We start from the raw sequence: 11,948 nt of genomic DNA, 5'->3' as shown, positions 1-11,948 counted from the left end.
CCACCTCCTGAGAATATCATCATCTCCGATGTCCATCCAGAGTAAACATCCAGGAATACACTTAGGAATCAGAGAGAAAAGTCTCTGCAGAACTCCCCTGAAAATCTTCACGTTTTTACGTTTTCTTCTGTATTAAAGGACGCATGCACTGCAAACAGGAAGTGCTAACAGCTAGTTCGGCATTGTTCACTGGAGAATAACTGAGGGTAGAAAAACCAGGTGTGTCCAGAGAACAGCGGTGCAGCTAACCCTGCTGCTGACATCACAACATTAGGGAACATCAGTTGTCTCTGTTCACGATGTGTTAGCATGTTAGCATCTATCACCGTGGAAACACTTTTTACTTCCAAGTTTGAGCAAAGATAAAAAGCAGACGTACAAAAAAACGGAGAAATACAATTTAAGTCACTGAGCAGCTGAACACCAGCCTCCTCCCCCGCAGCCTCCTCCCCCACAGCCTCCTCCCCCGCAGCCTCCTCCCCCGCAGCCTCCTCCCCCGCAGCCTCCTCCCCCGCAGCCTCCTCCCCACAGCCTCCTCCCCCACAGCCTCCTCCCCACAGCCTCCTCCCCCGGAGCCTCCTCCCCCGCAGCCTCCTCCCCCGCAGCCTCCTCCCCCACAGCCTCCTCCCCACAGCCTCCTCCCCACAGCCTCCTCCCCCACAGCCTCCTCCCCCACAGCCTCCTCCCCACAGCCTCCTCCCCACAGCCTCCTCCCCCTACATACTCCTCCCTAACAGCTGATCTGGTCAACACTGTTTCTGTCTTGTTCCTTCATATTTACTGTCAGTGCTGAACATTAATCTCATGATGTGATCTCGCCTGTTCTCTCTCTGTATCGTGCACTCTGTGAAAACAAAAATAAAAACAAACTTGAAGCATTTTCAGGTCTGATGTCTTTTATGTGCGTTTGACTTCTTTACAGTGCATGTTTGCTTTACAATGAGGGAGATCTTCCACCTGCCTCATCATCTTCGGCATCACGGGGATGGCCTTTACTTTTGGTTTCATTCAAAATAACTTTATTCTACTGTCCAGGGGGCAACAGACCCAGTCCAAACTGCTTCTACTGTATAATCTCATGGACAGAAAACATGTAACATGTACAAGTTTCATCTACTTCACACTCCTTTGACCTCCAGCATGGAAATATAACATCCACTGAGCCATCAGCAGGTACTTTACAAACGACATAACTGTTACTGTGAGTCTGAGGGTGTCACTGACCCATGTGACCCGAAATGATGGTGACAGACTTCAGCTGCTGTACCTGCTGTCATCTGTCCCTCCTGACTGGTGGCTGTCGTCTGTCCCTCCCTGACTGGTTGCTGCTGCTGTCCCTCCCTGACTGGTTGCTGCTGCTGTCCCTCCCTGACTGGTGGTTGCTGCTGTCCCTCCCTGACTGGTTGCTGCTGCTGTCCCTCCCTGACTGGTTGCTGCTGCTGTCCCTCCCTGACTGGTTGCTGCTGCTGTCCCTCCCTGACTGGTGGTTGCTGCTGTCCCTCCTGACTGGTGGTTGCTGCTGTCCCTCCTGACTGGTGGTTGCTGCTGTCCCTCCCTGACTGGTGGTTGCTGCTGTCCCTCCCTGACTGGTGGCTGTTGCTGTCCCTCCTGACTGGTGGCTGTTGCTGTCCCTCCTGACTGGTGGTTGCTGCTGTCCCTCCTGACTGGTGGCTGTTGCTGTCCCTCCCGACTGATGGCTGTCGTCTGTCCCTCCTGACTGGTGGCTGTTGCTGTCCCTCCTGACTGGTGGTTGCTGCTGTCCCTCCTGACTGGTGGCTGTTGCTGTCCCTCCCGACTGATGGCTGTCGTCTGTCCCTCCTGACTGGTGGCTGCTGCTGTCCCTCCCGACTGGTGGCTGTCGTCTGTCCCTCCCGACTGGTGGCTGTCGTCTGTCCCTCCCGACTGGTGGCTGCTGCTGTCCCTCCTGACTGGTGGCTGTCGTCTGTCCCTCCCGACTGGTGGCTGTCGTCTGTCCCTCCCGACTGGTGGCTGCTGCTGTCCCTCCTGACTGGTGGCTGTCGTCTGTCCCTCCCGACTGGTGGCTGTTGCTGTCCCTCCTGACCAATGGCGATTCATCCCAGCTCTGATAGGTAGTTGGTCAAGTTCATCAACACAAGAAACAAGAGAAATGCTGTCAATCAATGATAACAGCTGATCAGCTGATTTAGGGCCAGTTTTACAGTTTTAACTAACACAGTAATGGTCGTACTGAGGCTGTGAGAGCTGATTTCTGGTCAGCGGAGGTTTGGCCAATGGCCATGCAGGTCTGATAGGTGAGCCATGAGAGATTAGCATCGTATGCTGCTGGTCTGGTCTGGTCTGGTCCGGTCTGGTCCGGTCGTTAATGAAACAGGAGGACGGTCACGGTGACGTCAACTGCTGGCTAAAAATGCTGAAATCTGTCTATTGAGAGGTAATTTAATGTTTAGTTATGTCGTAGTTCCCTCTGAATGTGTAGGGAAACTTTATCTAGCACTAAGTAGTGAAAAGACGAACTACGCTGCACTAGCTAGCTTAGCAGCCTGCAAACCATGAGAAGCATTTAACGTTAGCATTTTTAAAAATTACTGTTATTTGCATACAGCCATGAAATATGATCGGCTGCTTTCTGGACTGAAGACTGGGGGTGTTTTTTGTATATGTGTGTGTTCAGTAGAGCTAATGTCATATATTTTCAACCAACCAGTGTGTGAAATATAGTGTGACAGTCTAGATTTAAGTAGCAATAACACAAGAACAAGCTGTGGCTTATTTATCTGCTCTGTGATTTAAGGGCTATTTAAAGACTTTTTGCTCTTGGAGATAAAGCACTTTTTGTTTAGATCAATTAGCTCATCTTCACACCACATATTTTTAGATGTTTCAATAAGCAGAGGCAGAACAAATTCCATTCAAATGCCACAAATGCTTGAGATGCAATGTGTGTTATTGTGTTTATAAAAGTGATCGAAGATGTCAGTAGTTATGTAAAAATTTACCTTTGTAGATACTATGAATAGACATAATTAGGCACATTGTAGACGCCTCCTTTATTTTTGACATTTTAATGGAGTCAAAGCTGTATGTATGAATGTGTGAGTGCAAAAAAAAAGGTGTGTGTGCGTGTCAGAACCTCCAGCCTATTGATGGCTCAGATTTCACAGATATCTGTGTAATCCCACAGCTGACCAGAGGATCAGGAGACAGTGAGAGACGAGTGTGATCCAGCAGTGTCTGGAGCTCCACCTGCTGAGCATGGTATGTCCAGATGTGTCATTCATGAACAGTTACCTGACATTGTTGTGTACCCTCATACATGATTTGATTTTAAAAGGATGGTCTAATTTTGCCCAAAGTGAATGCTATTTATTTACTAATACACAGCAAACCCCACACTTAAACATAGACGATCTATTCTTTAAATCTCAACCACGGTCAGCTGCGTATGTGACATTAAACATCAGAGGAAACCTCACCTGCACTCACCCGCAGCAGCTCCAGGACGATGTCTGTTCCCACCACCAGATGGCAGTATTGTCTTTGCTGCAGAAGCCGGTTCGTCCAGTCTGAACCAGAACTGTCACAACATCAGCCAGCAGACTGGTTCTGTGTGATAAAGTGCACGAACACCAGAATTATTCAGCTGATGCTCCATGTTGGTGTTTTCTTTTTTCTCTTAGAAGAGCTTGTTTATTCACTGATGGAAAAAAGTTTGTATTATTACCTCATTACTGGGATAGTTCATGTCTTTTGAAGTGGGGTCATATAAAGTACATATCTATAGTCGATCTGTTTCCTACTGTAATCACGATCAGCGCAGCCTCAGTGTGGAGCAGTAGAGAGCCGCTCCAGCCCAGACGCTCAGCTTTGTACTGCAGTGAACAGAGTCCAGAGAAAAAGAGAAATAAACCACCTAAAACAAGGCTCACCTTAAAAAATCTATAACAGTTCAAGTGTACGTTGTAAAGAGAAAATTCACACCGCTTTACATCGCCGTCAGACCGCCCTTTCTTTTGGCACTACATTTTCTCAACCGTAGAACTTCTTATCCCTACGCAGTTGCACTAATGCGTAGGGATACGGAGGTTCGACGGTCTGTTAAGTTTCGTTTTTATCAAAAGTAAACCTCGGTGGTTCTACGGTTGAGAAAATGTAGTACCAAAAGAAAGGGCGGTCTGACGGCGATGTAAAGCGGTGTGAATTTTACAACGTACACATGAACTGTTATAGATTTTTTAAGGTGAGCCTTGTTTTAGTGGTTTATTTCTCTTTTTCTCTGGACTCTGTTCACTGCAGTACAAAGCTGAGCGTCTGGGCTGGAGCGGCTCTCTGCTGCTCCACACTGAGGCTGCGCTGATCGTGATTACAGTAGGAAACAGATCGACTATAGATATGTACTTTATATGACCCCACTTCAAAAGACATGAACTATCCCTTTAATGTTGTACATATCAAAACTCTTCTTTAAAACTACACACTGCTCCATTAAACATGCAGTTTCAGCCACATGGATCCTTTTGGTCTCCTTGAGACAGTTTTAATGCCGCCGTGTTTTAAGTTACTGCGTCCAGAGAAGGAAGACTGACGAGGACCTCGACTCTGAACACCAGCTCACTGTCATCCTCTACCAGTCAGATTGTTCTTCACAGCTCAAAGGTGCAACATTTAAGAACTGTAGTTTGAAATATTCTAAAACTAATGAAAAAGAATATGAAGAAATAACAGTTTGGATATCTGTGTGCTGTGTTGCAGAGATATCTGTAGAGGTTAGCATGCTAACTAGCTAGCCCCGGGCCTGAAGACTTCCTGTGATTTTTTTCATTTCCTGTTTTATGTTGAAGTTTTTTTTAATATCATCAGGAGGAGGAGAGCAGGACTGAGTGAACTGTTCCTTTATTTTGAAAATACTTTAATTTGTTCCTATTGTGATTGCAGGACTTTTAACCCCTTCATGTCTCAGCTGTGACTTCTGATCTGGGATCTGTGTGAGGTGGTGACTCTGCTGTACAGAGCAGCAACTGCTGGTCTGAGTCATTAAAGCCGCCGTGACGTTAACAGTGATTATCTGTAAGATCCTGTGTGAGTCGACCATCAAACGCTCGCAGCCTCAGAGGCTCTTGGGGAGGTTTCCTCTTGTCTCGACATGTTTTTTAATCCTGTGAAGTTGTTTCTGTGATTCTGCTGAGCAGCGAACGTGATGAAAGCTTTTATCTGCGGCAGGAAGTAACCTGGCTGCACTCGATGAATACTGAGCGAACATCAGGAGGGATTTCACTTCACATCCGTTTGTAGGAGAGCTCAGCTTCATGTGGCAGCAGATCTCAGAGTGTTTGAAGAGGAAACGACCTGCAGACACGTGAGGCTGCTTAATAACACCTGTGGGATGCCGACTCAGCAGCTGATCCTGGAGCAGTTACACTCTCACGGTGGGCAGAAACCTGCGGGACGTTTAAAACCGTTTAAAGCTGCTTTGTGTGGCTAACAGGAAGTTAGCATTGACAAAATGCCTGTGGATTATTCATCTGGAGTTCAGATTATTGCAGAAAGTAATCTCAGATTCATGATTCAGCAAAATAATCTGCACAGATGAAGAGGAAAGTTAAAGTGAAACTCTCGCCAAAATGCAACCTTGGCTTTCTGTCTTCCAGCAACAACTATCCACACCAGATCTCACGTCACTTTTCCAGCTTTTGATTTTAGTATTGTTTCTTATATGAGGCTCCTTATTCAACTTCAAGGTCAATATTGTTTTTCACGAACGACAAAACAACAAACTATCCACATTTATATGGAACTAAGCTTTAGGAGCGTTCCACCTTAACTGTCCTCCAGGTTACGTCTCATTCTGAGATCGACTCTTCTCCACTGGCAGGACGGCGGCGAGCGGAACAAGCTACTGCTAACATGAGCTGTTCAAAAACTTTCTTTTTAGTAACTCTGTGTACACACACAATGTTGTCAGTGCTGGTGTTCATGTGTAGAGACCCTGGTGATGCTACCAGCAGAGTTTCATGTTGTGTCCAGACTTCTTACTGTTTTAAAAACAGAGATTTTGATGCTATTGTAAAAGTGCCTGTAGCACTCCCACTGAAAATGAGTTGGACCCGAAAACAAAAAGACTGTAAATCTTAAAAGTGTCTCTTTCCTCATAATTATGCTTTTAGATGAAGTTTGACTCATATACATTAATAATAATATATAGTATATATTATTAATAGCAGTAATATATAGTTAATATTTTAAAATTCATAATTATAATTAATAATTAATAATTATAGAAATAAAATAAAATATTGCGTCTAAGATTTGTTTTAAAAAGTTTGTAAAATGTAAGATGAATAATTTTATTCGTTTATTTTATTTTTCAGACTCTGGTTGCTGCTGTATTGATGATCAGCTGTGGATCAATGAGGAGCAGCAGGTGTTGCTGCAGGTGTGTCAGTCTGTGTCGTTCCCGCCTCTAACCGGAGTCCCGGGAACAAAACGGGCATCACACACGTGCGCAGTGAGGCTCGCGCTGTCACCTCCACCACGCGCGCCTCCTACGTGCAGCGGCTCGTGATGCTGCGCGCGGCAAAGTCCGCTTCACGTCAAGCGCGTGGCAGTGAGACCGGAAACCAGCCCGCGGTACCGTCAAAATAAAAGCACAGAATTAAAAAGTCGTCACTAAAGTCTGAAAATGTTTAATACTTTATAAATGTGACCGAAACAGATGTGTTGAAGTGACAGATGAAAACCTGAATAATAAAAACTAATTTATAGACAACAAAATCCAAACCAAGTTGGTTATTTTATAACAGTTTATATTAATCTTTGTCTTTTCTGTCATCTGATTATATTCAGATTTATGGATAATTTTGTTTCTTTTTAAGAACAAGTGAACAGAACCAGAGAACATTAACCGTCCTGTAGATGGTTTGGATGTAAAAATTATGTTGGGAACGTTCCTTAAAGGTTCTCTGAAGGTTTGAGTACAGTTCACCTTTACAGAGAGTTCCTCCATCGTTCTTTAAAGGTCACAAAATCAGCTTTAAAGGTACCTTTTGGGAACATTAAATCACGTTCCTGTGATGTTCCTTAAAGGTCACAAGCTAAGCTTTAGGGACCTTCAAGACAGTGTTCTCTCAAGGTTCCTTTAAGGTTCTCCAGAGGTTCCCTGCGTGCTGGAGTCTGGTCAGTCCCCGGCCTTTATTTTGAAGGTGTCCTCCCGGAAGCCGTGTCGTCTCCAGCCCGTCCTGTTCGCCGCTCGGTTCGCTCGTGACGTCTCACCGGTGAAACACACCGACGGGTCGACCGACTGACCGCTGCCGTGTCTCTCCTCCGCCGGAGCTCACAGCGGCATCTCGGCGTCACGGACCCGGACTGGTCGCCTCTCTCCGGGCTGACGGGCCGCTCAGCGCGGACAGGACACGGAACCGGTCCAGCTGCTCCGCAGGGTGATGGATTTAAGTCCGGTACCGACTGACGGACAGGGAGCCCAGCGGACTCGGCGGAGGGGCAGCGGGGACTTGTGAACGTCACGTTGCAGGTCGGACGGTTCTGGCGGTGAATCTGTTGAATTTTAATCTTTTCCCACAATGTCACCATCAAGGAGACGCGGCGGAACCACCGGCTCCGCTCCCGGTGCCCGCTGACCGGCTGCCCGCGGACCGGCTGCCTCCTCACGGCTTCAGCTAACGTTAGCTCCGGGATGAGCGGAGCCGGACCTGCCTGTCACATCTGACCGGGGTTCGGGGGGCTGGTGGCGGGGAGCCGCCGGGGACACGTTCGGATTGTTGGATGAGAACCGGTCACCGGGCCGGATTCCGAGCGGAGGGACGCCGGCCGGAGCGGAGGAGGAGGAGGAGGGAGGAGCAGCAGCAGCTGCGGGGAACCGAACTGACAACCTCCTCCCCGGGGGGAGAGCAGCAGCGCGGCGGCCACAGGACGATGTGAAGATGGGGTCAGTGTTCGGGCTGCTGTGGCTGTTCACCGGCTTCCTGCAGGGCGCGCACGGACAGGGCGTGTACGGTAAGCACGTCACGAGCCCCGGTGTGTGTGTGTGTGCGCGTGTGAACACGGAGAACACGGTGTGAACACGAGTCTGACCCGGGAAACCTCCCACACACACTTGACCTTGTGAGGGATGTAGTGTGTGTGTGTGTGTGTGTGTGTGTGTGTGTGTGTGTGTGTGTTTGTGCTGCTCATGCTACATTCGTGCCTTGCCCGAAGGCACAACAGGTAGGCTGCTCACACCAACACACACCTGTGAGTAACAGAGTCCTGCTGCATGCTGGGATCCTCAGATATCAGAGATGTTTCCTGACGTCATGGTGTCTCTGATTCCTGACGTCATCATGTCTCCAGTGTCTCCGAGTGTCTCTGCAGGACAGACTCAGAGTGTCTCTGCAGGACAGACTCAGAGACACTCGGAGACACTCGGAGACTCGATGTTGTTGTGTTATTTTGATCCGCTCTGCCTCGGCTGCAGTATTCGGCCTCCTGACGCCGCGTGACCTTTATGTTATTTTCACGATGCGGCTTTATTCCTGTAGAATTCATCTGAGTTTCTGATCCAGTCGACAGAAAACGCGATCAGCTGTGACGCTCGTCTAGTGACTCAGATGATTTACAGTCCTGAACAGCTGAAGTAGCCAGAGACTCGTTTAAAAACCTAAAAAAACAAACCAAAAACCAAAATAAGAAACCCTCCAGAACTCCACCAAGACTTTGCAGAATCAGCTGTTAGCACTTCCTGTTGGCAGTGGACCGGTGGATGTGCAGACAAACCGTCACTGGATCACTGTGGTTCTGAAGAGAACTTAAAACATTAAGTTTGTAAAGGAAGTTCTGTTAAAAACAATCCAAGCTCACAGACTGATCTGAGAGCATGTGTTCTACGCCGTGCGGCCGCGCTGCATGCTGACACTCTCAGCTCATTCAGAATTATATTATTATTAGGAACCATAACAGGTGGAACTAAAGTGCGACGGTTCTGCAGCACCCGGACACTTTACTGCACACACTGCTGCTTCAATGAACGTGAAGCAGAACGACCTTTTGTTTCACTCATTATCTCAGAAAACAACACAGTTTTCCTACGATAATGACTTTAATCTGACTCGTTATCGCAGGAAAACGGATGGAACCAGCGGTCCGGACGGTTTAACGGGCTGATGGTGGTGCTGAAGCAGCTCTGGGTGGTTTTATAGAAGAAGGTCAAAGTCAGGATGGTGCTGAAAACACAGACCAGCTGTTCTCACAGGAGAACAACGTCCCAGAACTCTGTGTGGAGCTCGAGAGGTGGCAGGGTCCGCCACATGTAAACACAGTGATAATGATTGAAGTATTGGCAGCCGTGCAAACAGATATTGATTCTGTATCATGACTGTAGCAGAGTGATGTGTGTGTGTGTGTGTGTGTGTGTGTGTGTGTGTGTGTGTGTGTTGCTGCATGACGTCGGCTCACACACTCAGATTATCTGTAATCTTATATGTCACAGATTAGAGGCATTACATCACACACACACACACACACTCTTACTTACATTCACACAGTTTAGTGTGCTGACGTCTCCCAGCTGCTGTCATAGTGACAGAGGCTCTGACCAATCAGCAGCCGCCTGTGGAGAGGATGCAGGAGAGGAGGGAAGGAGTGAAGGGAGGAGACGGGGATTAGGACGCAACATCTGTGCGTTTGTTGTACATTTGGTTAATGGAGGCTGGAACTTCCTGTGAGGCTCTGCTGGTTTTCTGCCTGGTTCTAAAAATAAAACAGAAGATTTTTTAATAAACCGGATGAAAATGATCTGCTGCGGTTCTGATGGATGATTATTATTATAACTGACAATAAACAAAAGAGAGAAAAGATACAACGTTCAGTTTGTCTCATCCATGCAGAGTGAAACCTCTGAGACAAATCCAACGTCTGATCACAGCCCTGCAGGCTAATGCTAAGCTAGCTGCAGGCTAATGCTAAGCTAGCTGCAGGCTAATGCTAAGCTAGCTGCAGGCTAATGCTAAGCTAGCTGTGCCAAATTTGTTTCTCCATTTAGATGCAGGAAGGTGGAGTTCACGCTCCACCTGTTGAACTACAAACCAAAATCACACCTGTAGACTCATAGATCAGGATCATTGTTGTTGTTGTTAGAGATACTAAAACATTTCACGGTCGTTTGAATCTTTGTGAAACACGTCAGTCCGACTACTCGCACTTGTCTTCATCCTCCGATGGCTTCATCATCATCATCATCATCATCATCATCATCATCATCATCATCATCATGGTGCGTTCTGCAGTTAGTCCTTCAGTGTGTGTGTGTGTGTGTGTGTGTGTGTGTGTGTGTGTGTGTGTTGTTGTGCTCTCTGGTCGTCACATGTGTTGTTGGATCTGCTGGTGCTGGTTCTGATCTGATTTCAGCCATACGGGCTCATTTTCTGCCTCATAAACTCTCCCCAGCACGATGCAGTTAAAGCTCATGTGGATGGAAAAGGTCAAACACAGTCAGCCTGTCGCTCGCTCGCTTGTTCTCTGGCTGCGTCTCACTAAGCAGCACCGGCCCGGCCCGGCCCACAGCGCCTCCTGCAGGCCGCAGCACCACACTGCTGACTGCATCCTGCTCAGCTACGCAGCCCAACTGAACATACTGATGGACTCTAACATTCACTCGAGTACTTTCGATACATCTCAGAGGTGAATATTGTACTTTTACTCCATTACATTTGTCTGACAGCTTTGAGAACCTCGTGTCTCCAGATGTGATGATGTGTGATAAACTGACAGTGCTGTATAAACAACACACCAGTCAAACTCAAGTAAAAGTCTTCAAGTATCTGATGTTAAATGTATTTTAGAGTAAAGTAGCTGATTCAGCTCTACAGGCCCTCAGCCGCACAGCGTCCGTGTTCCTACGCTCAAGTGGAAAGTAGTTCCAAATAAAAAGATGATTAACGACAACGTAAAGCGACAGAAACGTTCAAAACGTTCAGATGTCACTGCTGACCAGCTCAGCTCTGTAATGCTAACATGTTAGCATGGAGCTAACATCACTGTGTGTGAGATTAATCCGCCCAACAGCAGCATCCTGAGGCCATCTGTCACACACACACACACTCTTCACAGCTTTTGTTGTGGCATGTGAATTTGTTTGTGTGTGTGTGTGTGTGTGTGAGCTGATTGACAGCTCCTGTTTCAGCTCCGACACACAGCGGGGGGTGTAACTGAAGGTGACAGGTAGCAGATGTGGTCCAACACACACACACACACACACACACACACACACACACACACTGACTGTTGCTATCAGAACCCAACTGAACCAGTCTGGACTTCTGTGTGCTGGAGACGATCCTGACACTCTGGAGTGAAGTCTGGGTCGGGACCAGAGGTCCAGACTGGAATCGACCTCTGAGCGTCTGAGCTGCTCTGTGAGCTTCGACTCTTCGGCGCCTGTAGAAACTCTGGTGGTTCCGCTCGGTGTTTGTTGAAGCTCCTCGGCTCCTTTAAGACTCAACTGAAATCCGAGTTGTTGTTCTTTTCACTGTCACATGAGTTAAACTAAACCTCTCCTGACTCCTGCTGAGGAATCTGGATCTGGGCCCGGAGGATCCAGATGATCCAGATCTTCAGCGCTCGGTCCTCGTCAGGAGAAACAACAGCCTGCGGGCTTCTTTAGTGTGATTCTGACCGTGACAGTGAAGCGTGGAGGTACGAGCGCTTCAGTTACACAACACTTCATCTCTCAGTGTTTCGTTTCAGAGATTAATTCACTTCTCATGGTTCAAGTTGAAAACACTGAACTCGAGCGTTCATCTGAATAATTTCAGATATTTGTGTCCACTCTTGATGACTGATGTTCTCTCTGCTCCACTCCTGTCCGTCACACCGGAGACATGCTGTCTGTTTGTCTTCTTCATGGCTTCAGTGTCTCCACCTTCTACTGTTTAGTCTCCACTGCAGGACATCCCCACGAGAACAGCGAGCGCTCCCAC

At 47.5% G+C, this 11,948-nt stretch overlaps 2 protein-coding genes across 4 annotated transcripts in view; both read left to right on the top strand.

Annotated features, from left to right (window-relative positions):
* Window positions 1-522, top strand: part of LOC119004298 (4F2 cell-surface antigen heavy chain-like) — a 6,929-nt gene extending 6,407 nt beyond the window's left edge. The window contains exon 8 of the mRNA XM_037071092.1: window positions 1-522. This exon is cut by the window's left edge and continues 562 nt beyond it. The gene's annotated coding sequence lies outside the window, so the exon portion shown is untranslated.
* A 3,896-nt stretch (window positions 523-4,418) lies between these two features.
* The window catches only part of mdga2a (MAM domain containing glycosylphosphatidylinositol anchor 2a), a 64,502-nt gene continuing 56,972 nt past the window's right edge, over window positions 4,419-11,948 (top strand). The window contains exons 1-4 of one of the 3 annotated variants that reach the window (XM_037072174.1): window positions 4,419-4,635; window positions 4,915-5,046; window positions 5,200-5,405; window positions 6,348-7,989. In XM_037072174.1, the coding sequence (XP_036928069.1) occupies window positions 7,917-7,989 (73 nt within the window). In that variant the 5' untranslated portion in view covers window positions 4,419-4,635; window positions 4,915-5,046; window positions 5,200-5,405; window positions 6,348-7,916. Of the gene's footprint in view, window positions 4,636-4,914; window positions 5,406-6,347; window positions 7,990-11,948 lie in introns of all 3 variants that reach the window. The other 2 variants (XM_037072176.1, XM_037072175.1) reach the window with 2 other exon arrangements.

The sequence above is a fragment of the Acanthopagrus latus genome, chromosome 16, assembly GCF_904848185.1.
Source record: "Acanthopagrus latus isolate v.2019 chromosome 16, fAcaLat1.1, whole genome shotgun sequence".
NCBI classification, from domain to species: Eukaryota; Metazoa; Chordata; class Actinopteri; order Spariformes; family Sparidae; genus Acanthopagrus; species Acanthopagrus latus.
Note: the sequence above shows the minus strand (reverse complement) of the source record. Positions and strands in the feature narration are given on the sequence as shown.